At 52.0% G+C, this 27,647-nt stretch overlaps 2 protein-coding genes and 1 non-coding gene across 8 annotated transcripts in view; 1 reads left to right on the top strand and 2 right to left on the bottom strand.

Moving 5' to 3' along the window:
- GAS8 (growth arrest specific 8) overlaps positions 1-5,228 on the bottom strand; it is a 48,230-nt gene extending 43,002 nt beyond the window's left edge. For 2 of the 4 annotated variants that reach the window (XM_036924330.2, XM_036924329.2), the window contains exon 1: positions 5,069-5,223. The gene's annotated coding sequence lies outside the window, so the exon portion shown is untranslated. Of the gene's footprint in view, positions 1-5,068 lie in introns of all 4 variants that reach the window. The other 2 variants (XM_036924328.2, XM_057493133.1) reach the window with 2 other exon arrangements.
- A 317-nt stretch (positions 5,229-5,545) lies between these two features.
- Positions 5,546-8,793, top strand: CENPBD1 (Putative CENPB DNA-binding domain-containing protein 1). Its single transcript, XR_008994119.1, has 2 exons — positions 5,546-7,631; positions 8,412-8,793. It is a non-coding gene; the product is annotated as a Putative CENPB DNA-binding domain-containing protein 1 (transcript).
- On the bottom strand, positions 8,624-24,586 carry DEF8 (differentially expressed in FDCP 8 homolog). 3 transcript variants are annotated; one of them, XM_036924332.2, is made up of 12 exons: positions 24,492-24,586; positions 21,229-21,362; positions 20,469-20,566; positions 19,070-19,219; positions 18,206-18,347; positions 16,868-17,032; positions 16,207-16,334; positions 15,940-16,053; positions 15,005-15,085; positions 14,355-14,495; positions 14,094-14,203; positions 8,624-13,123 (listed from the first exon to the last, which is right to left on the bottom strand). In XM_036924332.2, the coding sequence occupies exons 2-12, from the start codon at positions 21,350-21,352 to the stop codon at positions 13,021-13,023; spliced, it is 1,356 nt and encodes a 451-aa protein (XP_036780227.2). In that variant the 5' UTR covers positions 21,353-21,362; positions 24,492-24,586; the 3' UTR covers positions 8,624-13,020. The 3 variants fall into 3 exon arrangements, with proteins under 3 accessions (XP_036780227.2, XP_057349120.1, XP_057349121.1); XM_057493137.1 differs by lacking the exons at positions 8,624-13,123; positions 14,094-14,203; positions 14,355-14,495 and adding an exon at positions 14,701-14,876; XM_057493138.1 differs by lacking the exons at positions 8,624-13,123; positions 14,094-14,203; positions 14,355-14,495 and adding an exon at positions 14,701-14,876 and having other exon boundaries at positions 24,460-24,526.
- Between the last annotated feature and the right edge of the window lie 3,061 nt (positions 24,587-27,647).

Below are 27,647 nucleotides of genomic sequence, written 5' to 3'. Positions count from 1 at the left end.
CACCCTCTCCTAATGGGCAACCAGCTGCCAATCTTACTGAAGCCCCCTTGCACGCTATGCGACCCCTCTCCCTTGCTGGTTTCAGGAGTCTCTGTCTTCGGCTTTCAAAGTTGGGTTGTAGTATGTCTTACTGTGGATCTTAACAGTTTATCCCTACTTCAAGTTCAGTGAACTTGCATGTGTAGATTCATATCTTTTGTCCAATTTGGGAAGTTTTAAACAATTATTTCTCCATTTTCCTCTCCCCTCTCCCTCTGGGACTCCCACACTGCATCTACTGGATGGTGTCCCACAAGTCTCTAGGCTCTGTTCATTTTTCTTTGTCATTATTTCTTCATGCTCCTCTGACTGGATGACCTCTCTCTCCAAGTCTGCTGGTTTTTCTTCTTCCTGCTCAAATCTGCTGTGGAACCTGTGCAATGAACTCTTCGTCGCAATTATAGAACTCCTCCACTCCAGGATTTATTTGGTTACTTCTCATAATTTCCATTTCTTTACCAATATTCTCTACCTGTTGAGACAAATAGTTCTCTGGTTTCCGCAGGCTCGAGGAACATATACAGCTAAGAGAGGTCACTGCAAGTCTTTGTCTAAGAAGCCCAATGTCTATACTAGCTGAGACACAGTTTCTGTCAATTTATTTTTCATGTGAATGACCTGTACTTACATATTTGTTTGCATGCTTTAAAATTTTTTTTTGAATCATTAGGCAAGGTTTAATATCCTTTTTTCCCTTTCATTTTTATTAATACATCATAGAGGAAATAATAAGCAAAACACGTGAAAAAGATTTTTAGGTGTTGGGTTTCTAAGGAACGCCAGGTTGGAAATGCCTGGATCCCCACCCAGAGGCCTGAAGCATATGAGCTCAACATAAAAGAACCACCAAAGTTCCACAGTCAGCAGAGTAAGTTTGTGGCTTTTGAAAATGTGTCTACAGTTTTTTTACTCCAGGAATTCCTCTTCTGTGTGCAAGGACAGAAGCACCATTTTCTGGCCTTGCTATCCTGACACTCACAAAGGCTGTCTGCAGGACCCACGATTAGCCTCAGAGAGGAGGGCAGCTTGATGATGCAGCCTCCTAGGACCCCCTGGGGCTGAGCTCTGGGCCATCCTGCTGCGGCACAGTCTCTCCTGTTGCTGATCAGGGAAAGACAAAGTGAGGTGGTCTATTCCAATTTCTTAACTTTGGTGTGTGCATGGACACACGAAGTCACCAAGGGAGAGAACAAACAGCAGGAGGCAGGTTGGGTCCTTCCCGTACCAGGTCAAGTGGGAACACCCCATTCAGTGCCCTGCAGCTGACAACACAGTCTTCTGTATGACCTGACCCCAGCCCCCTGTCCAGCCCTGGGCAGGACACCAGGGAGATGGCAGCTGCACAGGCTGGAGGAGATGAGGCTCCGCGAGGATGTTCCAAGAGTGGCAGAGGCGGCCCATGGCTCGCCACAGTAACCATGAGGCTTGCAAACGGCTGCTGAGAGGGTAAGCTGGGTGGAAGTCTACCTGAAAAAGCCCTAAACCCGTCCTGTTCAAACAAGATTGGTAGGGAAGAAAGTTTCCTAGAACAGGATCTTGGGGTTTAACCACAAAGAAGAGAGACAAGCAGAAGCCCCAGGCTGAGAGCTCCAGCCCTAAACTATAAAACGCAGCATGTCTCCACTTCAGGGGGGCTGCCCCAGATGCTAGCTCGGTCGCTGCAGTAAAAACTGTCCAAGTCTAACAGAATTACAACTAAAATTCAAATGGCTGCAAGTGACCCTTGCAGCTAACCATTTCTGAGGCCTTGATGGTGTTCTACAGTTTTGAAAACATAGGTGGGCATTTTCCAGGACCAAGCGACACAACTAGAAACCACCCCCCAAACACACACGCCTCTGCAGACAAGCGTAGGCTGGCCCACCCCACCCTCCCCTGTGAAGCCTGGGGTGAACGCCGCAAGCTTCCTGTCAGTCCTGAATGAGGCCCTCATCCAACTTCAGTGGATGCAAGTGGACCTCGGTAATGTAGAGCCCGACATCAGAGACACAGAAGGTAGGATGTGGGTCACCTGCAGCTGCTCCATGAAAACCCCAAGGACAGCCTGGGGTTCCAAGTGCTCTCCCTGCCCTGTCTGTGCTTCACACCCAGTCACCTACAAGTACAGGGCAGGAACATGCTGGAACATGCAGGCAGCTCGGGAATTACTAAATGCCTTCCCAGCGCTGCCTCTGAGCAACGTCAGATCAGCCCAGGGCTGTGCTGGGCAGCAGCGGACATCCTCTCACAATTGGAAAGGGCTGGGGAGGTGCAGGCTGAAGTCCCAGCAAAGGCACGCTGAATACGTCACACTATCTTTTACATTTTTATAAGACTACACAGAACGTAAGGCTGGAGAATATAAACCTGTCACATCAGTCCCACCTGTATGGATTGCAGTGACATCCCCACAGGCCCCACCACGTCTGTTATCACCAAAGGAAGGTCGCTGGGAGATAGGAACTGGTAGTAACCATGGGTTTTCATGTGTCACTTTTCCAACACATGACATTAATTGCTGCAGGATCTCTGTCAAAATCTCTAAATACAGAGCTAAGGACCTAACCAAACTATTAACCTCAGGGCAGGAAGGCCCAAACCTGAGCACTCAAGGTGCAGGCTCACCACAGGAAACCTGGTGGTCAGATCGGTGAGGCTGCACCTGGGCAGGGTCCATGGGCCAGGCCATGCCCAGGCGGAGTCCAGGGTATCTGGACAGCTGGTCCCAGCCAGCACCACAGCATTGGTAGAGCTGAACCCTGCACATGAGCAGACTGTGAGCCAAAGGAGGGCCCAGGCAAGATGGTTGTTCCTGGGTGCTTCTTTGCCACCTTCTCTGATCCCCACTGCCCATCTCGAGAAAGTAAGTGTCACCATCCACCCTGCAGAGGTGGAGAAGTAGTTCAGAAAGGTGAATGAGTGCCTGAAGACAACTGGAGCTGGGAGTGTATGAGATATTCTAGGACCCAAACCTCCCAGGATTTCTCCAGCACTACTCCACAGAGCAGTGATAGTGGCTCAATAGAGGTATCAGGTAGCCTACAGCCCTAGAGATACTAAATAAACCCTTGAGGCCTCCAAAACTTAATGAATCATCCAATTCCTTTAATTCATGACTTTGTCCTTTCCTGATTTGCATAGGGGACTACATTACATCAGATGGCGCTTGTGGAGACACGGTTCACCTTCTGTTCTTGGCATCTGGTTTGGATGAGCTTCACATGGGTGTTTGTAAAAACAAAGCCAAGATGTGAGCCTCCTTTCACCAAGCAAAGTGCCACTGTCCTTTCTTTCCAGTCAGATCACAAAATCAGGTGACTTGGTCTGTGCCTCAGATTCACAAAGGTGCAACCCCACCAGGCACTTGCTATTCAAGCTGCTATTATGCTCCCGGCTCATTCCCTCACTTCCCACAGAAGTCAACCAGCCCATGTAAAATAATATGGCATTTATCCTCCTCCATTCCCTTCATTTTCTACTCTCCTTGCTCTGCTTCTTCCTTCAGATCTTATATAAACACCTAACATGCCGTATACTTGTTCACCGTCTGGCTCTTCTCGAGCGGCAAAGACAGTGGTAGAAAGCTCACTGAATTAAAAAAATACTGCATGACAGCCTCCAGAACATAAGCTTCCCTAGGTAAGTGCTGACTGCTAGGGTTCATCTTTAAACTACAAAGCAGACTGTGACTGCTTCTCCAGCCTTTGCATGACCTCAGCCTACAAATCACCAGGCCTTCAAAGGAGACCAGCCCACAGGCAGAGCCCTTGCCTGCCCTGTTCACTATGCTATCCCTTGGTCAGTAGATTCTCAGTAGATGAATGACTCAGTCTGGGAGGGAACTCAAAGGTCCAACATCCTCATTTTACCAACGTGTCCAGAAGTGCAGAGCTCCTAACACCTGTGCTGTACTGGTCAATTACTGACTTCCACCACCTGTTAACAACCAGAACAGCCCTCTGCAATGCTGATACCACTGGTGAAAGGCTGTGATTTCAGATACTGCTAGAAATAACTAAAAACTGACATGAATTGAATGGAGATGAGAAGGTAAATTTCATTCCTGAAGAGAAAACAAAAAAATAAACCCATGGAATCCTTGTTTCTCTCAAAACCAAGCTACCTTCTTTCTTAGAAAGAAATCCAGAAACTCTACATTAGTGCATTAAGAGAAAAAAGTCAATGTGATCACTTCCCCTTGAGATGTTATCAATACAGAAATAAAGCCATCTTATAACATGGAATAACATTTCACAGTATCCAACCCAAAGGAAGACAGAGCACCACAGGAGGTTTTTAAATGAAGGCCCTGGAGCAGATGGACGTAAATTGCAAGGTGAGAACAGCCTCTGAGCAGCTTTGGTATTACATTTTCTCTTAACATAAAAAAGAGTTTTATCTAGTAGCAGCGCCTATGGGCAGGCAGGGCGGGCTTAGGATTTAAATGAGATAATCCTTGTAAAGCTCTTAGTATAGAAGCCCTCAAGCACTGTTAGTTATTACGAGATTGGCAGAGATGGACTCAGTGAATGCTGTTCAATAAAAAAACAAAAGTTCACAAAACTCTTTAAAGTCCATTATCATATCTGGTTCAGAGCAACTCTGTAAACTGAATACAACTATCACCTCTGAGCCCAGGAGGAAACGGGCTAGCAGTCGAGAGGGACCTGCACCCAAATTGCCCAACGTGGGGGTCGTTGGAGAGGGGTATACAGAGACGGGGGTGGGGTGTGGCGTGGAGGCCTGCTCTCAAACAGTGGGCAGGGCACTGCGAGGCGGCGGCAATTTTCGAAGAAAAGTGTGACAGGGGCCACGGGGAGAACAGCCGGGTCTCGGAGGACAGAAGGCAACAGGCTCGGCCCGGGGCTGCGGCCTCATCTGCCGCCCAGACGGGGACGTGGCTCCCCATGCCCCGCTCCCTGGTCCCCAGACCTACTCCGCCTCCCCTCCCGGGCCGGCCGGCGCACCCGGATGCCGTCACGACGGCGTGGAGCGAAGATTCCCCCCGCCCCCGCCGCCGGAAACCGGCAGCCAGCGCCTCCCCGCTCACCTGCCGGGCGGCTCCAAGAACCGTCACGCCTGTTCTGGTCGTCCTGCCGCCTCCTGGACTGCCGCCCCACCGCCACAGCACGGCGAGCAGCCCAGCTGCCGGCCCCAGCTACCAGTGGTACAACATTCCCCGCCCCTGACCCCGTGCAGAACACCCCCCACAGCCGTGCGCCACAGCAGCGGCGAACACGTCAAAGCGGCGCCACGCTCCCGTTCAGGCTTGGGTACCTTTCTTTAGGTGTCTACCTTATCGCCTGACTCACAAGGGACCTGAACACTTGCGCTGCCTTGTCTTACCCTGACAGCTGAGTGCAGAAACCCCGGCCACAGGCTCAGTCTAGGTGCAAAGAGGATACCCAGCGCCTTTAGACTTAAATTTTAAGTCCGGCCTCTCCAAGGACACGCATTTCCGGGGTCCTTCAAAGAAGCGGCGCAAGGAAGCGAGGCAGCTCCGCCCCGCCAGCCGTTTTTTTCGGAATCCGGGCCTGAACTGTCTCAGCCATCCGTCCCTTGCAAACCTGGCTCGGTATGTGTGTAACCCGTTTCTTCCCTTCACGGATGCTTGTTTGTTCTCTGGGTCGCAGAAACACATGCCAGTCTGGAGGATGTTCCTGCGGATGTGCGGTCCGGGAATTTGAACGCTGCCCTCCCTGTAGTCGTGAAGGCGCCAGTCTGGTTCCAGGCAGTGTTGCTGGGCAGCTCTGCGGTGACTCCTCTCGTTTCGGGGATGTCCGCTGCGTGCCTCGCAGCACCGGTGTTCCTTTCCCAAGTTCTGCGAGGGAGCATAGAGTAGCCACAGGCTTTCTTGCATCTGAGGCCGCCCGATTTTATTACGTTCTGGCGGCAAAGATGCCTGGGAAAAGGCCCTCGAGTGCCAAAATGGAATGGAAAATAATTACCCCCGACATAAAATTGGAAGTATTAAGACGATTTGAAGTGGGTGAAAAGCTCGGCCAGATCGCGAAAGCTTTAGGCCTCACTGTCTCCACAGTGACCACGATACGAGATGATAAAGAAAAAAACGAGTTCACAAATAGCTACTCCTTTGAGAGCCTCTCGGTTGACTCGCCATCGGAGTGCAGTCATGGAGACCATAGAACGATTGTTGCGTGTGTGGCTTGAAGATCAGAGCCAGCGAAACGTGCCCCTGAGTGTAACCATTATTCAGAAGGATAAGAGTCTGATGCCTTACAGCGTGAACAAGGTGAAAGCTCTCAAACAGAAAAATTCAGGGCAAGTAAAGAGTGGTTTGTGATTTTCAAGGAGTGCCATTGTTTGCCCCACATCAAGATGAACAGCATGGCTCCTGGCAACAAGGATACATATCCTGAAGTACTGAAAAGCATCATCGAAGGTGAGTACAGCTCCCAGCAAGTTTTTGGTGTAGATGAGACAGGACTTTATGGGAAGAGAATGCCTGAAGGAACGTTTATTTCTGTGGAAGAAAAAACTGAGCCAGGGTTTAAATCATCCAAAGATCGCTTGATGCTGCTTCTTGGTGGCAATGCAGCTGGGGACTTTAAGTTGAAGCCTTTATTGGTGTACCACTCAGAAAACTTCAAAGCTCTGAAGCAGTACTCCAAGCCCAATTTGCCTGTGATTTGGTGCTCAATCAAAAAGGCCTAGGCAACCAAAAGCATCTTTCATGAATGGTTCACATATTTTTTTTACCCTCCATTGAAAAATACTGTGCCCAAAATAATCTCACCAACAAAGCATTGCTCATCCTAGACAGTGCACCATGCCACCCTATAAATTTGAATGATCTGTCTGATAGTGTAACAGTGGAATATCTTCATGACAGTACAGCTGACTTGATCCAGCCCATGGGTCAGGGCATAGTCTCTACCTTCAAAGCCCTTTACCTGTAAAGGAGTTTTGAGCACATCCTAGAAGCAATAAATGGAGAGGATACAGCTATTATTAGGGAGTTTTGGAGAAACTACATCATGGTTGCTGTAGATAACATTGCAGTAGCTTGGGAGCAGCTCAGACCAGCAACAATGAATAATGTGTTGAAGATTTGGCCTGAGTGTGTTTAGTTCCAGAGTGTTTCCCAAACATAACATCATACAGCTTCAACAAAACATTGTGACCCTTGCCAAGAATGTGGCTTTGGAAGAGGTTGTAGAAGCTGATGTGGACCAGTTGCTGCAGTCTCATGAGGAAGATCTCTCAAATGAGGAGCTGGTGCATCTGGAACAGGAGCCAGCAGGAGAGGGGGAAAGTGAAAATGCTCCAGCTGCTCTTCATCAGCTAACCACAGGAGAACTGTCAGCAGCCTTCACACATTTTGAGGCTGGCTTGCAGGTCCTTACCAGTAGTATCTGTAACAATGAGTGGAAACTGAAAGTTTCAAGAGCAATCAGTGATGCTATAAACTGCTACAGGGAATTGTACAATGAGAAAAAGAGGCACTCAAAGCACCTGTTGTAGGTCATTTTTCAACGTGTGTAATCCAAAGTGGAAGAAAAGTGAGAAGCACCAAGATGGCCTCAACCGATGAAGCCCCGCCAAGGCTCTCCACTGCCGGATGTTCAAAGTCCCTGGGAGCCCTTTTTCAGGTATTTTCATTTTGACATTTAAGAGTATCAAATTTTTTCATTCAAGTTTTATTTGAATACATGTGCTTTTAAAAGATTGCATGCAAGAATACACAGGAAAACATTTCTTAAAATGTCTAGCCCTTCTAGACATTAAAACACTATAAAGCTCAGTACTTAGCAGTGTAGTAGTCAGACCTGTGTAATAATAGTACAGAAAAAAAATGTTGGTGCAGGACAACTGGTTAGCTATTTGGAGAGAAAATTAGATCCATACCTCACAGCATACACAAGAATAAACTGATCGGAGATCTAAATATGAAAATTGAAAACATTCAAATACTACGAAAACACATAGGTGACTGCCTCTTTGACCTGGTTGTAGGGATTCTTTATAATGCAAAGTCTAGGTGAAGTAAAAAAAATCAACTTGATCATATAAAAATGTAAACAAAACAAAACTTTCCATGGGTAAAAAACTGCCCACAAGGTCAAAGGCAATTGACAGACTAGAAAAAATATTTGCAACGTATCTTACAGATAATGGGCTAGTGTCCCTGATGTGAAGAACTCTTATTACAGATTCCACAGAAAAATATATGAAATCCAATAGAAAAGTGGGCAAAAGATTTAATTCATAAATTAGATTTTAGATTTTGGAACACAGGATAAGTTCAACCTCACTCTAAAGAAATGCACATTAAAGCACAGATACTGCGATCTAATGAGTCATACATACATATTTGGTCATTCATATGACCAAATATATATTTCCCAGGTATTTTTGGTCTTCATCCGCAGCTCCTGAAAACACTGCAGTCTTAAAGGTGAAATGGGTGTCTTGTCATTTTAATGGACACTTTTGGACACCACCACCCCACTCCCCACCCAAGGGTGAGGGCTGGAGGTTGAATCAAGCAATGGCCAATATAGTCAATCATGACTATGCAGCAAAGCCCTCACAAAAACTCCCCAGAAGAGCTTCTCGCCCTCTGGGATCCTGCTTCTCTGTAGGAAAGAGCTTCCATGCTTGGGAACCAGAACGCCTCCACATGCCACAGAGCCAGGATCCAAGTCCCACGAGGATAGAAGCTCCTTTATTTGGGACCTTGCCTTTGCATCTCTTCATCTGACTGTTAAGTTGTATCCTTTTCAGTATCCTTTATTAAACTGGTAAACGTAAGTGTTCTGAGTTCTGTGAGTCACTCTAGAAAATTAATCGAAACTAAGAGGGAGGTCATTGGAGCCCCCAATCTGTAGCCAGTAGGTCAGAAACACAGGTAACTGCCCGATGCTTGCAACCAGTGTCTGGCGGTGAGGGTGAAGGGCAATCTTGTAGAATGGAACTCTTAACCTGGGGAATCTGGTACTGTCTCCAGGCAGATAGCATCAGAATTGAGTTGCATTCTCGGACACCCTGCTGGTGTTCAAGAATTGCTTAGTGTTGTGTATGGTGGGTGTGGGGGGGAAGGCCCCCACACCCACCACACACACACACATTGGAATCAGGTCTAGGAACTGAAAAGGAGTTAAGCACATCATTGCAAATACCATTTCTCACTAATCAGATTGGCAAAAGTAAGTATGACCACACATTCTGTTGGTGAGGCTATGGGTAACAGGCACCTCATACACTGCTAGTGGGAAAGCAAATTGGTACAGCAGTTATGGAGGAGCATTACACTAACTGCTAATTGATTTCGTGATCCCACTTTTAGGGTTGTACCCTGAAGATATACCTCTGACTAAAGAAGATATGTGTGCACAGATTATTCATTGCCTCCTTGTTTGTAACTGCAAAAGCTAAGAGACAGCCTAAATATTTACATGTAGAAGAGTGATCAAACATGAAATGGCAATTTCGCACAGTGAAATATAATACAGATATAAATGATAATGATAAAAGAGTGAGGAAGAACTGATGTGGAGTGGTTTCCAGGTATGCTGTCAATTGGAAAAAAACTATGCAAAACTATAGTGTGCTACATTTTGTAAAAGAAAGGAGAGATAAAATATACACATATCTTACCCATTTGTGCAAAAAGAGACACAAGAAGGAGAAACCAGAGCCTAAAGAGACTAGTTACCATGAGGGGCGGGAGTGGAGGAGGAGTAGGACACTCAACTAAATATACGTTTTGTAAAGTTCTGACTTTGAGAACCATGTTAATATATTATTTTAAAATAAACAAGGACTAAGAATTAAAACAAAATGGAATATATGCCTGGAACCATATTTCACAAGATTTACATACAATGAACAGGAGAAACACCCAAAGTAAATTTTGAATACCACATTTTGACTATATGCCCTCAACAAAAAAGGACTCTTAAGCAAAAATTAAACTCTAGTTAGTAGGCTTCTTTTTTACAGAAGTGTAGGTTAGCTATGCCAAAAGTACTTTCTGTGTATTCTAGGATTGAGCAAATATATTACGGATAGTGGAGTCAGGTTTCTCCCTGTCAAGGAAGGGAATTACAAATATAAAAAGGGGAAAGAAAGAAATCATTTAGTGTTTTGAAATTGGAAGTATGACTGTGAACTCAGTTTTTAATGTTTATGATAGTGAAATACAGAAGATGTAGGTGGTGCTATTTCCAACTCTGTTTAAAGGACCAAAAAGTAGTGACAGCCCAGTAGCAATGAGTGCGTCCAACAACCATATCTTTTTTTACTAAATACCATTCCCCACTGGAAGGTACTAGGGCTCCTTGGAGAAATGGCAGGTTTCAGGGCTGGGACATGGAAGGTGCAAGACAAACCTGGAACACATTGCTATGCTGGAAAGTAAACAAGTGACGAAAGAACATGGGACAGATGGGTCATAGCAACATCTCCAGAAACAGGACATGTGATGCACAGGACACAGCATCACTTCTGTGGAATTCCCACCAGAAGTACAAAGCCTGAATTCAATCAGAACAACCCACGTCGAAGGACATCCTTAAAAATAAATAGCCTGTGTTTTTCAAAAATATAGATGTCATGCACCCTTCAAAAATAAAAAAGGCTAAAAAGACATGGTAACAAGACAGTGTAGCACAGAGAAGACAAGTAATGACTCTGTGGCATCTTACTACACTGATGGACAGTGACTGCAATGGGGCGTGGGGGGGACTTGATAATATGGGTAAATGTAGTAAACACTTGTTTTCCTTGTAAAACCTTCATAAGAGTGTATATTCAATTATACATTAATTTTAAGAACGTATATATAAAAAAAAGATGTGGCAACTCGATGGCAAAATCAGATTAAGGTTTGTTGCAGGTTTTATGGTATCATGTCAATGATTTCCTGATGTTGATAACTGTACTGTGGCCATATACGGTATTGTCCTTCTCTGGAAGAAATCAACATGCGTAGGACCAAAGGGACATTATCTCTGCAACTTACTGTCAAATGATCCAGGAAAATAAAATGTGTATGGTGAAAGAATACAGCAAATGGGGCAAGATATTAACATTTATGGACTCCAGATGAGTGAATGAGAATGTTTGCAACATTTCTGTAAATCTAAATTTATCAAAATAAAAACATTAAACCACTATTTTATAACAGGAAAGGGGGGAAAATGGACTGTATCTTCCACCTAATATCCAGAGTAGCTTCATTTATTTGCAATGGAGCCTGTGTTCAAACATGCCTAGCACTGGGCCCACAGACTGCCCTCAGCCGCCTTATAGAAATGGTGGCCAGGAGGATCAGCCCACTCAGGCCTAGGTCTGACACCCACTTAAGTGCTTCTCACCCATCAAGAACTCTTCTCTGCAAACCAAGCTACATTTGACCCCATAGAATAGGGAAGGGTGTGAGCTTTCCCTTGGTCTGCAGGTGGCTTGCGTGTCAGCAAACCTGCCCTGTCCCCAGTTCACACACACACCAGAGTCAGGAACACAATGGGACAGTGGCTGCAGCATCAGTACAGCTGGGTGTCCTTCCCTGCTCTTCTGTGAGGTGTTAGTCTTGCAAACTGGTTATTTGGTTATTAATACCATGTTGTAGACTCAGAAAGACCCACACATGCTTCTGCTGAAAGATTTTGTCATTCAGAAGTGGTTAGTGGTGGGAGGTGTTGGGAAAGGAGGTAATGGGGAGAACTTTTTTAAAAGAAAGCCAACTCTTTGTCCAACAAATGCCAGCATACTGACATCATCTATGGACACAGTGATTGCAGCTGGACACTGATGTCGATTACGTGGTAAATTCAGGAAAGGCCAATATCCTTATATAGAATTGTGATGAAGTAGTGAGAAATGTGGGGGTGTAGGAGAAGGGCATTTAGCCTTTAACCCCAACTCCAACCCTAGAGAAGGGGAAGCAGGGTGGGGACTGTTGCTGAGCCGACCTCACCAGTGCTCACTTCTCCCACATCACGCCCCAAGGCAGGTCAGAACAGCAAGAGGAGTTCCTAACGTGATGTGTGGGGCTTTCCTAAAGAGGCAGAGAGACAAGGGGGAAGTGATGCTGTGTGAGGCCACCCCTCACATCAGCCTGCAAGCTAAGCTGACCTTTCTCCTCCTGACACGTCTCCTTGGGCCTCCTAGTCTGAGGTGACAAGCATCCATGCGGCGATTCCCTGCACCTCGCCCACCACCTGTGTGTGTCAACCACACTGCGTCGACAGCGACAGTCACGCACTGCCCAGGGCAGGCCCTGAAATGTCCTCTTCCCACAGTCTGCCCTTGATGGCAGGCTAAAAACACCAGAGCACCAGGGTAAGTTGGGCTGGGCCAAGGCAGAGGCAGTGGCAGTTCCAACCTGGAGAAAGCTCCACGGCCCCCTTCCTTCCACGTTGTATAGAAAGATCAAATAACCCCTGGACTGGCCCTGCTGGAGGAGGACCCTGAGAGAAGGAACCTCAGGGGGCAGGGGCAGGGCTCTCAGGAAACAATCCTGAATAACCCCAGCCAGGGACAATCAGGGGTCCCCAGTGAGACAAGGGGCTGAGGGGATGGGAGCCTCCAGAAAGAACCCAAACCATCCGCTGCAGATAAAACTCAGGCTGAGACTGGGTGCGTGCAGCTGGCTTGTTGCCATTCCCCCAGAGCCATCCAGGGTTTCAGGGGCGGCCAAGGTCTAGCAGCCTTGGCCCCAAGGACATGGGGGCTCTCCCACAAGGGGCGCAAAAAGCCCTTCCCCACTCCCCTGCCTGAAGCCCTGCAGTGTGTGGTGAGGGGCACATCCCAGACTTCACTGCAGCACACCCAGGGAACAGCCAGCCCAGGCTGCCCCAAATCCCAGCAAATGCCCGGGGGATGAGGGTCCGCGTGGTGCTTCTGCCGCTGAGGCCCAGCAGTGGGAGAGATCTAGGGACTGCGGCCTAGGGGTCTCCGGAACACCAGACACCTTGGCTTTGGTGATGACCAGCAGAGTGGGCACCAGACAGGCCCAGGAAGGCATCTGTTGCTCTAGGCATCCATGTCTGGACTGGGCTCCTGGAAGAGTGACTGCTTCCGTAAGGTGAGCCGGGCACACCTGGGGCACGTGGTGGAGTTGTCATAATAGCAGTCCCTGGGAATGGGGGAAGGGGTCAGCCCCGGGACTGGACAGGGCTCTCTGCATGTGATCCTACCAGACCCCAGTGACCCCCTTACAAACAGGGAAACCGAGGCATAGTCTCTCCCAAAGAGCAGAAGCAGGGTCTATACTTATGTATTGGGCCTGTGATCCAGTGCCTCTGTGTGGGACCCTCCTAAGGGTCTACACCTGTCACCTCATCACCATCTGACAGGGACAATTCTGCTTGGAGGCCTTGGTGACTCCACTTCCCCACCTCCTCCTGTCACCACTTGCAGAGCCTCCACCTGGAGCACTGGAGGTGCACAGGGTCCCGTGGGCCAGTTTAAACTTTTGAAGGGAACACAGCAATAGTCGACACCTGTCGGACATCAGGATAACTGCCAGCTCAAGGGAGCTTACACTTTCAATGTCTCTTTTTGCTACAGTCCTTTCTGGGACAGTGATACCAGCCCCGCAAAGCTGTGACATCAGCAGCCGCTGTGACAGGCAGTAAGTGCCAGGCAAAAATCAGTGTGGATGGAAATGGGGGTGTCCCCTTGAGTCCAGGGGGAGAGAAGTCGGGCAGGTCCAGGAGGCACACACATCATTGTAACCGTACTTATCAAAGAATCACATTACTTTTCTTTCAATTTATGTGTATCACTTTTCCAAACATCCACTAGGTCTCTAGGTCATAAATGCTGAAGTTGTTTGTACCTAAACACTTAATGAACAAAAATGTTAGGTATTTCTTTTGGTATGTAGGGATGTTTGAAAAAATCCCTGAGACCCTGACAGTGCCAGGAAGCCGAGAATTTGGGAACCTCCCTACACCAACCTGGGGGCAGCCCCACGTCAGGGTGTGGCCACATATCCCAGAGTCAGGGCAAAGGGTTTTGGTGGACAGGCAGCAGAGACCAAGCCCCAGACATCCCCCTCTCTCCCTCTCCAATGGCCTGGGGGCAGGGTGGTGGCCACTCACCTGTGGAAAACGGCAGAGCAGTCGGAGCACACGGAAGTGTGGCTGTCAAAAGGGAACAGCACGTCGCCCTCTCTGCAGAGCTCACACACGAAACCCTTAGCCTGGCACCGCTGGGGGTAACCATGGGGTAGGGACAGGTAAGCACCTGATCCCAAGGGCACCTGAGGCCAGGGACACATTGGCCAAGCTACTCACCACCCCCTTCTGCCCTCGGGACTAGGAGCAGAGAGAGATGCCCCCTGGTCTATAGTGGGGACCTACCTCACAGTCCAGCTTGATGTGCTTGGCGAAGAGCGTGTGCGTGTCTGCTAGGGAGCAGCCAAGCCGGCCCGTGTGCGCATCCAACAGGTCCTGGATGGAGTACATCTCATCGTTCTCCACAAAGTGCTGCCGGTCCTGGAGCTGCAGGTGACAGCAGCTGTGACCCCAGGCACCAGTAGGGCCCCTCTCCAGCCTGACCTTTCCGCCAACACCCTGCTTCTGATCGTTCCCGTCTCCCCACCGGAAGGGCTCTCTAGAGTGAGGGCAAGGATTGCTGCCTGTCTTGCCCCCTGCTCTCCAGGGTATAGCACGTGTCTGTCCATGGCAGGTGTGTTCTGTAGCCAACCGTGCCTGGGCAGGCCTGTGCCTGGATCCCTGCATGGCGATTCATGGAAAGGCTGAGGGGTGATGCCTGCTTCTCTGTGTTTCTCTCACTGATGTCAACAGGGAGCACTTTTGTGGGCAGGATGTGTTTGCTTATCATAGATGTAGTGTTCTCTGGAGCAGAGTGTGAGACTGCTGCTATGGGGACCACACACAAGCTATTAAATCATCTGCAGACCTGAGCATGACATGCCCGCATGCCCTGACTCTGTTTCCCATGCACCCACCCCCAGACTCCCGCCCCCACCCTGGGCCAGCAGTCTGACCTGCAGGAGCAGACGGGCTTCCATGGCCTCCTTGCAAGTGATGAAGTATGGCTTCATGAGCAGGATGTCCTGGCGCAGCTTCTGTGGGCAAGAGCGACAGGTGGGCATTCTCAGCCATCGATATGCTGTGGCATGTCCGCATGGCTGAGGCAGCTGGCCCTGCACTGGCTTTGTAGGAGTCACCTCACCTTGCGCTCTGGGTCAGCAGGGGCAGGAGGCGCCTTCACATCCCCCAGATAGTCCCAGATCTGAGTGCTGCAGCCAAGCTCAAGTTCAAACCACAGCTTCCAGGCCAAGCAGGACTCCAAGGTCCATTCACCCCCAGTGGCTCTGCCCTGGCCCCATATGCACACACCAGCAGCCACAGGGCCAGCATGGAGCCGTGTGAACACACATCCCTACTTCCAGCCAAACTCCAGCTCCCCTCAACTCAACAAGCTTCAGGCTCCCTTCAAATGGAGCCCAGTCCCTCCTCATCACCTCACCTGAGAACTTCTCACCTGCCCCACCCTCCTGCTGACCTTGCAGAGCGGCCACCAGCCACATGTAGCTACTTAGCACATGTGGCTAGGCCGCACTGAGATGGCTGGAAATGAAGAGCACACCAGATTTCAGAGGCACAGTGCAGAAAGGAGAAAGGATGTAATGTATCTTAATAAAGTACATTGATTATGTTGAAATAATCTTTTGGATATATTGGGTTAAATAAAATACTTTATTAAAATTAAGTTCACCTATGTCTTTTTACCTTTTTAATGTGTTTACTAGAAAATTTCAAGCTGTCTCCAGGCCCATCATCATATTGTAACTTGAAGCAGCTGCTCCAGAATCTTAAATCCAAAGGACAGCAGAAGGACACCCGCCCTAAGGATGTGCCGTCTCTCCCCCAGGACCCGGGGAAGAGCAGGATCTGCCCTGACCCACCCCAGCCTCACCCGGATCTCCACCAGCTCCTCCACGTAGTTAAACAGCAGGGGATTGATCTCCCGGAGCCTGAGCACCGGCCGGGACACCATCAGCGCCAGGTAGCGCATGCTGCAGCGGGACACCTGGGGACGCGAGGGGGCCATGTCTCCAGACTTACTCCCCAGGAGTCAAGCCCCCACGAGGCCTGCACACGGGCTTCCACTCCCCACATCCAGCGCCCACCATGCCGCCACCCTCCACCCAGGGGACCAGGCCCCCTGCCTGCCCTCCCTCACCTTGCGAGGCTCAAAGTCCCAGTTGTGCACCACACGGGCAGGGATGACTGCCAGGTCGTTCCAGTGGCAGAGGCTGCAGTAATACTGGCCAGTGTAGTCGCACTGCCGGGCCTCGCTGGGCACACCCCCTGTGGAGAGTGGGTCCTGACAAAGACGGGGCCGCCTTCGGGGTCCAGACCACCCACCACAGCTCACCTCCCACATGCCCTGCTGCTGCTGTGCCCCAAGCCCGCTGGGCCCGGGTGTTCCACCCTCCAGACCTGACCATCCACTTCTCAGCCAGGAGACCTCAGCCGCGTCAAGGCGCCTTGCAGCCCTCCATTTTCTCACCAATAAATAGGACAACAGGGCCCACCAAGGGACTGCCGAGGGGACCCATGGAGTAACATCAGTACATTTCTAGGACACGCTGTGGGCCTCTCCTGTCAAGGTGGGCTTCTGTGATCACAGGGCCCCACCCAGGGCACGTGCTGGCCCAGCCCTGCAGGCTGGAACCTCAGCTTCTTGAGTTGGGGCTAAGAAAGTGCCAGAAGCAGCCCCTGGTCCTTCCAAGGGAAGAGCAGGGCCCCATCCATGGAACCATGCTGTCCCAGCTCCCTGATTTATCCCATTTCTCACACAGCTGCTGGCCGGCTACCCTCGTTCTTCCAAGGGCACTCACGCAGGGAGATGGGCACCCGGCACTCTGCGCAGCGGTAGTCCTGGCTGTCCAGTCCTGTCTCAGGGCAGATGTTCAGCTCGTACTCGGCTTGGTGGCTGACTTTGGAACGCACACAGGGCTTGGAGATGAGGTTCAAGCACTTGCTGTGACAGCGGTAATAGCACCCTGGGTGGGCAAAGCGATAGCTGCCTCTTAGGAGGCCGCTTAGGCTGACCTTCAGCTCTGGGACTCACAGCAGGGCTCTATTCGGGCTCCTAGATCTACCCAAGAGCTTCTGCTGGCACCACTGCAGGTCCCGGAACTTCAAAGGTCCCTGAAGGCATGTGGCAAAGGACCAGGCCACTCCAGATGCACCTGTCCAGAGGCCCACCTGCCATTCCCACTAGATGCCTGATGCGCATCAAACCCACACTGGCTGATGGAGCTCAGGCTCTGCCTCACCAAGCCACCCCCTCAGATTTCAGGGCCCCATCTTCCTACCTGCTGAGACAACATCGCGACCACCCTCATCTCACCTTCAACCACCCCACCTGGTCACAGAGCCGCCATCCTCCGCCTTCGGCCCATGCGCAGCTCCGCAGCCAGAGGGCTCCTGTTAAAACCTAAGTATGTCCCGACCCACCTGGGGCCACAGCACACTTACAGGAAAGGCCCCAGCCACCTCTGAGCCTGACTGCCACCACTCCTCGCAGGCACAGTGCCCCAGCCACGCTGCTCTCTTCTCCTTATTGAAGACTTCGGACACAAACCAACACAGTCCTTTGCACGGAGCCCCATGGGAATGTCCCTCCCAGACAGACTCCTGGATTTCTTCCTGACATTCAAGTTTTTGCTTGAATGTCATATGATGTCTTTTTATTTCACCCTAGAGTCACACCCTTCTTGCACCCCACTTACTCTTCTTCACTGTCCCTACTAATGCACCACATCATTTTATCTGACTGCTCGTCCAGAACGGCGCCATCTGGTGGGACTCCCTGCAGTGGGGGAAATGTTCTCTCTGCACTGCCAGGATGCCACAGGCCTCACATAGCTACTGAGTGTTTGGAATGGAGACACAGGACAAATGAGGAACCAAACGGTTATTGATTTAATTAACTTAACCCTGAATTTGGATACCCAGGTGAGGCTAGTGGCTATCACACTGCAAAGCCAAATGCGGGTGTGAGCCTGTGAGAACAGGAGTTAGGGTCTTTCATCCCTGCTGTGCCCCAGCGTGCCACAGGGCCCAGTAAACATGGAGCACACTACAGAGCCTGAGCACAACCCATATACGGAGCAGAGCCGCAGGGTGTCGGACTGCCCACCCAGAAGGAGCATGTCTGGGTCTTAGCCCACCTGTGCAGGTATACCAGGTCTGAATGAGCCCCCAGATGATGGTGTTACACCTGTCACAGGTTTGCTTCACACTCTTGCTCTTTTCCTTGTAGAAGCGGTGCTCCAGGAGGACGCGGAGGTTGGGCTCATCCTCACTGGGGTCCTGGAGAGAAGTGGGTGGGGGCTGCCACAGCTGCGCTGGGCAAACTTCTTCCTGTCACATTGGTCCCCCAGCTTCTCTCTTTCAGGCCCTCCTTGCAGGAGAGTGAGCTTCCCCCATGCCATGCCCTTTCCCCTCCAGCAACAGAGCGCGCCACGGATCGGTCAGGCCTCGACCGCCCAGATCACAGATGCCTCTCCCACGCTCCTTGCCGCAGGTGCTTCCCTGGGACTATGTTGGGGCCAAGAGCACATGAGTGCAGTGACTTGTCCGTCTCTGCTTCTCCCGCCTGCTTTCTGCTGGCTGCGTGCAGAGTCTGAGTGGGTGTGGGGCCATCTGGGACTCCCCCAGAGACTGCCAGGGCAACAAAACAGGAGCACCTGGGGTCTCTCACCATGCCTGCCATGTGGGCCCTGAACCGCCCAGATTTCTACATGCTGAGCATTAACTCCTTCAAGTCGCTGTATCCAAGCTGCCTTTGCTACCACTACCCTAATGAACATGCCAGTGGTGAACATGTGACCCAGGACTGCCCAATCACGACCAGACTAGCGGAGAAACAGCCTGCTCGTGGGATGGGCCCACCTCTGCTTCTGCCTTTCTGGGTAGCCTTCCGCCTCAGCCCCTCAGCCCTGGGAGGAGACCCAGCCCATGGGAGAGGGCCCCCCGACCTCCACGTTCTAGCTCAGCTCTGGCTGCCTGTGTGGTCGGGGGCCAACACCCACCTTCAGCTCCTGGAGCTTCAGCCGGAGGTGGATGAGCCTGGCCACAGCGTCCCTCTGCGTCTCTGAGTGCTCGGGCAGCTCCAGGATCACCTGCCGGCACTCCTCAATCGCCTGCCGCAGCTGCTGGATGTCCGAGGCCAGGAACAGACCCTGCCCGGGTGCGGGGGACATGAGGACAGTCTGATGCCACCACACGCAGTCCCTGTGCCAGTCAGGCCTAGAGCAGACCCCTCCCCTCCTCGCTTGCCCAGATGAGGAAACAAGCCCAGAGGGGGGCAGAGGACTCACCAAGGCTGGAAGAGGTGTGGCGCACACTGACACCACCCCACGGGCCCTTTCCCCCAGCTGGGCCTGTCCACCCACAGGCCTTTGAAGACCTGATTCAGGATCTTTTTCAAAACACTGCTTCCTTCTTTTAGAAATCCAACTGCTTTTCTGGCTATGCAATTCTGCCTATTCTTACAGAGCTTCCCCTTAGATGAAGGCTGAGGCAATGAGCCTCTGTCATGAAAGGGCGGAAGTGGCCTCTGGTTAACAGCAGAGCCCAGAGAAGCGCCAGCACCTCAGAGCAACCCAGGGCCCAGCTGACTCAGAACACTGCTGCCACGGGGGAAAGAAGACGGCTCAGGTCTGAGCAAGGGGCCGGGCTTGCCCCAGGAAAGGGGTACAGCTGCCCTCAGAGCCATCCTCTGCCTCCAGCTGACACCCCTCCAACTGGAGCTCAGTGTGGCCTGTAGGAGAGGCTCAAAAATGTTACAATAAAGATACAAAACACATGAATTAAACTCATATCTGTACCGGAAAAGCTTAAAGGCCACATACAAAATGAATATTAGATTGGAACTGGGAGCTTCTGGGTGGGTTTTTTTTAATTTAAGTTACATTTGAGTATTAGTATAATGTTTCCCTCAAAAGTTGGGGACAGCATAAAACTAAAAGATTTTCAGACTTTGTTTTTTTATCATTAGAGCCCCTCATTCAAAACAAAAACAAACAAGGATTCCACGGAACAAATTATAGAAGCAACAAGAATGACCCTGCCGAGCAGAGTGGGCAGTGGGAGGAAGGTGGGGGCTTCTCTCCCTACCACCCCCACCCTCACTCTGTGGCATGTCTACAAGATCCCTGAGACCCCACATTGGATCAACCCTCACATTAGCTTCACAGAAACCTGGAGTGTGGGGGAGGAGAGACCCTACATGGGAATAGCAGCCACAGGGCCCCAACCCCAGGCCCTCAAACAGGCCGTTGCCATGGAAAAGTCAGGCTCAAGGCCCAGGAGCCCCATTTGAAGCAGACATGGCCCCACTTCTGAGGCTGGGACGAGGAGGAAATGGATGGTTCCTCACACCATGGGGCTCCCCCAGTCTCTGTCCCCACCACAGACCCCAAACCTTACCACGGGGCGGGAGAAGTGGTCCTCAGACAGGCCAAGATCCATCACACGTTCAGAGCAGTGGAACTCTGGCTCCCCGGACAGCATCTCAAACTGGGCCTCTGGAGTGGGGTGCAGGTGTGGGTGGCAGCAGAGAGAAAAATCAACCTGCCTTTCCCCCAGGAGGCTGGGGTGGCCAGGGCAGGAAGGGTCCTCATGGATGGGGAAGCCCACAGGAGGCCACATCTTTGTGCAGACAGGAGAGAGCCATTCCCAATGATGAGGCAGAAAGATGCCCCAGTGCCAAACAGTATCAGAGGAGCATGTCCACTCCTAAGGCCCACACCTTTGAATGTGCTATGGACTCAAGAAAGGCCGTTGGAGAGCGGCCGTTGACCCGATGCTCTTGTGTGGGTCCCGGCCCGAGCACCCCACCGGCTCTATATGCAGTTCCTGGAGCTCACATCCCCCCTGGCCCTTGTACAGGGCACCCCCGCTGCTCACACGTGAGATCTAAGCTCTGGGATCACCCCCTGAGGGTTCTCTGGGTGAGCACCCACTGTGTGCTGGGCCCTGGGGCCCAGCAGTGATGAGCTGGCCAGAAATCCTTGTGCTCAAGAGAGTTCCTGCTAGTGGGGAACAGCGAAAGGAGCCTGAGCAGATGGGGAGTGACTTGTGCTCCAGAGGACATGGAAGCAGCCAGCACCCTCCACGGGAGGAAGCAGGAAAGGAGGGCCTGCGTGAGGGCTCAGGGCGGCCACCCAGGTCTACCTCTAGCACCCACCTTCAGAAGCGACGTCTGGGGCCTCGTCACCGGGCCCCTGCTCATGCTGCCTCAGGCCAAGCTGCTTGTTGAAGGGGTTGAGGTGCGCCTGCCGGAACCGGGCCAGCTTCTCACCATCCTCCATGGCAGCACACCTGTGGGGCAGGCCATTGAGCACCCAGCCCCTGGCCTTGCTGCTTTCTGGTCCCTTTCTAAGGCCCTGGGTTTCAGAGCAGGTGCCTGTCCTCCTGCACTGCCCAGTGGGTGGGGGAGGGTCAGGTGGAGTCACCCCGTGCACAGCCCTCCCCAAACCAGCTCAGCCCCACACCCAGGCCCACACTAGAGGTGTAATAGCAATGTGCCCCTCAGCAACAGCAATGCCATCCAAGCCACTCCCACCATGTAGATGGGACAAGAGGGGTGGGAGAGGGCCTGGACATGCCCGAGGGCGCCCAGCCAGATAGTCTGGAACCTATGCCTCTGCCTCCCAGCACTTGGTCCTGAGCCTCAGGTGCCTCAAGCAGCCCTAGTCCAGCCCCCTGGTCACTGTCCACTGAGAAGGAAGCCCCCACGAGACCCTTAGCGTCTCACTCCTGGCCAACTCAAAGCACCCCTCTCCCACCGCAGCACCCCCAAACCATAGTCCCTGAGCTCAGGGGGGCAGTGCTGGATGCTCTGTGGCTCTGCTGCCTGCAGTGTGGCCTTCAACAGATCTACCTTCCCAGTGAAGCATGGAGCTTTGCTGCTAGCCGGCACCATGAATGCTATTTAGTCACCATGCAGGCCACGCTGGCACCTACTAGCCTGGGTCCCCACTGATGCTCTGTGTGGCCTGAGCAGGGTGTGGCCCCACACTTCGGGATCCCAGGAAAGGTCAGGAAATGTTTTCCCTGACCCAGAGTTCTGCAAACTGCAGCACTCACAGGGCTGATGGCTCCTGATAGGGAAGAAGAGGCCCTGGTTGGGGAGCCTAGGCCCCCACTTAACTGCCTGGGCTGCTTCCTCAGCCCCTCCCTGCCACCAGGGTGAACAAATCCATAAAGGGGAGAGGCTGTTTTTAAAGGTTTGCAGTAAGTGCTGTGTTGGTTTTGCTTTCTCTGTACCTGTTTACAGTCTGAAATAATTCATAATTATAAAAGGCAATCCTATGATTATCCTATCTGTGGGCCCCTCCTGGGAAGAGAGACCTGGGCAGGGCCTCCCCCATCGCCTGTAGGACCTGGCCTGCCTGCTGGCCTCCAGGATGTGAGCTGACAGTTCTGTCTGGCAGAACCCAACACTCACTGACCAGCTGCTCCCGGGTCAAAACAGGGGAGGGCACAGGGGCCATGGGCTCAAGCCCCCTCTCTCTTATTACCTAACAGTTTTGTCAGTCCACACAGGGTTGTCAGGCCCTGATGCCCAGTGCCTGCCCCGATGGCAGGAACATGCCAGTATCCTGGGAAGTACCCAGAGTCCAGGAGAGAGCCAGCTGTCCAAGACTCACTGCTCCCTTTTTTTGAGTGGTGACAAACATTATTGGCTCAACCAGACTATAGTCAGGCTCCCAGAACTTCTAGGCCCATCTGTGCCCTTCCTGGTAAAATCCAGTTTTAGTAAGAACCCTGCTAAGTCATCTTAGCAATCATCCCCCATCCATATATCTGATCCCCTAACTGACAGGCTCCCCGTCCCCCACCTTCCCACAGGTGACATCTGATCACCCTGGCCTCAGTAAGCACCCTGCTGGTCTGGTTTAGCCAGAATCCCACCACAATCCCTGATGTTTCCTCTTAGCAATTTCCGGTCCACCAATCCCTGAAGCCCACGGCTGCTGTGAAGCACACTGTTACTGTCCTCATGGGATGAGCAGCCCGACCCCAAGGGCATGGAGGGTGGGGAGCCACCCCCAGGGGCCTCTCTCTGGAGACCTCCCAGTGTTTTAAAGTGTGTCCAAAGGAATTCAAGGGTACGGACACTTCTCTTCCCAGCAGCCTTCCTGTGCAAGCTCGCCTGGAAAGAGCATCTTCTGTTCATCTCCTTACAGGCAGTGCCAGTCCCAGGCCTGAACAGAGGCCATTGGTGAATGAATGTGTGGAGTCACTTGACTTCTCTCAGCCTCAGTTTTTCTCCTGCCAGGTTGGAGAATCACACTTCCCTCAGGGTTTCCAAGGGCAGGCCAGTGGGGTCCTAACACATGCAGCATGCCCTGGCTGACTGAGCGGAGGGGCAGCCACCCCCTCTGCACACCAGGTCTGCCCCACAGAGAGATCTACATGCAGAATTTGGGCTTGGCCTCCGAGAGGAACAGGCAGGAAGGTGCAGCCTGAGAAGAATAAAGGAAACCCACTATTCCACCCACCACCCTCCTGCAGAGACCACCCGTCTCATAGGGAAGAGGACTCCACAACTTAGCAGTTAAAGGAAACCTCAGAATGAAGCCCAGGGACTAGGGACACTGAGGGATGCTGGGCAGCAGCTCAGATGCATCACGATGCACAGAATTAGCCTCCCATGTCCTGCATGTGGCCACCAAGGGGTCAACCCCACCACCACCAGAGGCCCCTGGAATTCCCCCTGGAAGGGGCAGCAGAGCAGGTGCTTCCCATCTGCTCGTATCTGGAAGGAAGCCTGCCAGTTAGTTGCCAGGAGTGGGGGCAGGGTTACTGTCCCTTTAAGAACTGCTTGCCGTTGAAGTCTGTCCGGGTGGCCACCGCCCTCTTCAGACAGGAGCCACCCCAAAACTGGGTGCCTTCCCCACCTTCACCCACAACAGGTATACACTCTGGAGGCCCTCACCAACCAGCTCTGCAGAAGGGCAAGTCTCTTCTACCTGTCGCCCAACTTCATACATGAAGAAACTGCGGCTCAGAGCAGCTCAGCATCCTCTGAGGGTGACAGGGCTACAAGGGTCCCCATGGGCCTCACAGATCCCACAGACAGGGCATGTTGGTGGCAGGAAGCGGTGACAGTGTCACCAGTCGGGGGGGCATCCTCCTCTGGGGTGCTAAGCCCTGCGAGGGCGGGATTGGAACAGCTGAGGTCATCAATGCCCCCTGAGCCCCCAATGAGGACCGGAGGTGGGAGTCCCCATCCGGCAGGTCTGAACCCTGCTGGGGCGCAGGCCAGGGCCTTGGGCGGGTCCCTCAACCCCTGCGCCCTTGGTGTCCGTGTCCAGACAGGAGCTCCCTGAGTTCCAGGACACGGCGGGCCGAGTGAGTCCCTGAGGGCGGAGCGCCCCCATGCTCTCTACCCCAGCCCCCCGCCGCTCACCTGCCCGCCCTTGCTGCCCCTCTGCTGCTCACCTGACTGCTGCAGCCCTCGCTACATCGCAACCTGCCCGGCGCCCTGGCTACACTGTATCCGGCCCCGGGCCGCTGCTGCCGCCTGTGGCCCGGAGGCTCATGACATGCCGGCCTCCGGAGCAGGTCCCCCAGGCCCCGCCTCCACATCCCCCTCTGGGAAATGGGCGACACGTCCGGCCGCCTGCTCAAGACTGTGTGTCCGGCATGGGGTGGGGGATCCATTTCCTAGAGTTTTGATGATCACAAAAGTCGTGATTTAATTTGAAACCACAACACTCAAAAAGAAACTGATGGTATTTAATTTTTTTAAACCCCAGTGGCTGAGGAGAAAAAAAGGAAGTGGGGGCACCGTGCAAGCTTCCTGTGCTAGTTTCCACCGGCACCACCAGCATGGTGCTCACAGCTGGTGAGGGAGGGACCCCATTTACAGAGGAGGAAACTGAGGCACGGTGAGGATAGGGCGGGGAGCATGGGGACGCCTGTGTCTGGAGCAGCTACAGTAACGCTTCCCAGCTGCTCAATGCCCTGCTTTGTCTAAGTCCTGCCACCAGTCTGCCATCCGCTGTCTTGACTTGTCTCCACTACCCGACACCCCCAGCTATGGCTGCAAGCCAGGGTTTTGTTTGCCTTCTTCATGGCTTTATAGCCAATAACTGCCTGGACACATGGTGAGGCCCCAAGGGAGTATGGCCCTGAGAGGAAGACAGTCCGCCTGGATGGGGCCCACTCCACAAACGTGGTTAGCCCCAGGTGTTGGGCCGAATCAGTGTCTGCTGCACGGAGCCACTGACACTCAGCAGTGAGAAGTCAGGCAAGATCCCAACACTCAAGAAGCCGTAAAGAGAATAAGCAAAGATGCAACTTAATAAGAGATGTGATGCACACTAAGAAGGTAGTGGACAAAGTCAGGGGAAGACGACACTGTACTCAGCCAAGACCTAAAAGGTAAGAAGGCAAGAACTACGGATAAGCTGGGAACAGCACCCAGAAGGGAAGCTGCAAAGGTCCTGAGGAGCAGAGGGTGGGTCAGTGTGGCTGGAGTTTGCTGAAGGGGGAAGCCTGGTAGAAGTGAAGCGAGAGGAGAGGTCTGGAGAATAGGGAGGCTGTGGGCCATTTGTAAACACATTGCCTTTGGTTTGTGGTGAGATAGGAGTCATTGGGGAGTTCTTTTTTCTTCACAGCTTTACTGAAGTATAAGGGACATGTAAGTGTACAATCTGACATTTGCACACAGCTGAGGAAGAGTGGCCGTAATTAAGATAGTAACCTAGCCACTGTCCTCAGACATTCCTCCAGCCCCCACACGGTCCCCACTCTCTGTCCGCACCTCTACCCCCAGGCAAGCACTGATCTGCTTCCTGTCACTATCTTGTGTTTTCTAGAACTTTAAGACACGGAATCTTGTGGTCCGCTCTCTTGTTTGGTCTGGCACCTTCCACTCAGCATAGTTACTTTGAGGTTGGTCCCCACTGCAGCAAGTGTGAATAGTTCATTCTTATTGCTCAGTAGGGTTCCCCATGTGGGTGGACCACAGTCGGTTTTATCTGTTCACCTGGTTTGAACATCTGGACTGTTCTCAGCCTTTGCTACCACAAACAAAACTACTGTAAGCATTTGTGCACAAGTGCTTCCAGTGGGCATCCTATGGTGGTTGTATGCCTTGGCCCCTTCGTCTCTGAGCATCTACTTCACAGCATTGTGAGGAACAGACAAGTGGGTGGAATAAAGAGTTCAAGTCCTCCTGTTCCCCAGGACAGGCCCAGCTTCAGAGCTGCTAAGGACTCCAGCCTAGGGTTACTGGATTTAGTAACTAAGGAATAAGTGCTGAATATTAACATGCCCCAAAGTGGAATATTATTTCTTGTTTATCTGAAATTCCAAATTAACTGAGAATCCTGCATTTGCTCTGGCACCCTACTCCTAGGTGTAAGATCATCCCCTAGACCCTGAGTGCCCTCTGCATGCTAGGCGGAGGGCACAGGAAGGATTAAGACTTCTCCACTTCAGGGCTGAGAATATGCCCAGGCCCGGTTGCCCCCAGCCCTTCACACTGGCTGAAATAGACAGGTGGGCTAAGGGAAAAACATCCAAAGAGGTGGCTGGCCCAAAATGCCGTCCAGTAGGACCATCCACACTGGACAGTGCCCAGGCCGACCAGAGCCCTCCTAGGAGGTTCTGTGGGACTGAGCATCTGCTGAGCGGCTTCTCCCGCTCTCTCATGGCCATGCATCCCCACAGAGACTCCCCTCACTCATAATAACAGATGCATGTGAGAGCTAGCACATATGGTCCTTATTATGGGCCATGTGCTACTCTAGATAGTTGCCATGTATGTTCCTGTTTTCTGTTACTGCATAACAACCAGGTGGCATGAAGCAGCAGACATTTCATCATGCCAAGGATGTTGTGGGTCAGGAATTCATGTAGGGCACAGGGCTGGCTCCACAATGTCTACAGTGTAGGGTGAAGAGCAGATACAATCAAGGGAAACAGGAGAGAACTGAATTGCTCCTCATAGGAAAGGGCAACCAAAGACCCATGGGGGCGAACCAGCTGAAGAGGGGCTGGGTAAGGAGACCCCACCCCCAGGAGAGGAGTGGCAGGGATGTGCTGGGGTGGGTGTGCCAGCTCCTGCCCCCGCACCTGCCCACGTCCCCACCACCACAGTCTGCACCTCTCACTTACTGCTGGAGGTGCACTGCAGGTCTGGATGGACAAGGAACGGAGGTATCGGCCTTGAAGACAACTGCACAAAGACAGGGTGGCCAAGGGGTCAGGTTCATCTGAATGACGTGAGCAAAGATGAAGTTCTTGTGGACGCAGGAGCTCAGAAGGGGAGTTTGTTTTTGGACCACTTTAGGCAAAGTGGAGAGAGAGGTACACAGCCTTGGGCCAGACCCCAGCTCTGCCTCTTGCCAGCTGGCACATGTCCTCACTTCTCCAAGCCTCTTTTTCTTTGCCTATAAGATGTGGACAGTGATGATGGTACCTCACAGCATCACCGGGGTTTCATCAGAGGGCCAGGGAACACAGAGGACTTAACATGACATCTGTGGGTGTCAGGAGCCAGGCGGACTTTTTCAACACTGCAAAGACTCTCAACTCTTTCTGGCTATGGAACCCTTTGAGCACCAGAACTGTGGGCAGCCCTCTACT

Source organism: Manis pentadactyla, chromosome 15 (assembly GCF_030020395.1).
Source record: "Manis pentadactyla isolate mManPen7 chromosome 15, mManPen7.hap1, whole genome shotgun sequence".
NCBI lineage: Eukaryota > Metazoa > Chordata > Mammalia > Pholidota > Manidae > Manis > Manis pentadactyla.
This window is presented reverse-complemented; position numbering and strand designations above follow the sequence as displayed.

What these genes read in the sequence shown, in the direction of transcription:
- DEF8 (XM_036924332.2), bottom strand. Translation starts at nt 21,352, where the DNA reads ATGGAGGATGGTGAGAAGCTGGCCCGGTTCCGGCAGGCGCACCTCAAC. An exon ending in CCGGGTGCCCATCTCCCTGC is followed by an intron (nt 16,335 to 16,867) that starts GTGAGTGCCCTT and finishes CACTCTCCACAG; the next exon opens with GGGGTGTGCCCAGCGAGGCC. An exon ending in GGGACTTTGAGCCTCGCAAG is followed by an intron (nt 16,054 to 16,206) that starts GTGAGGGAGGGC and finishes TCGCGTCCCCAG; the next exon opens with GTGTCCCGCTGCAGCATGCG.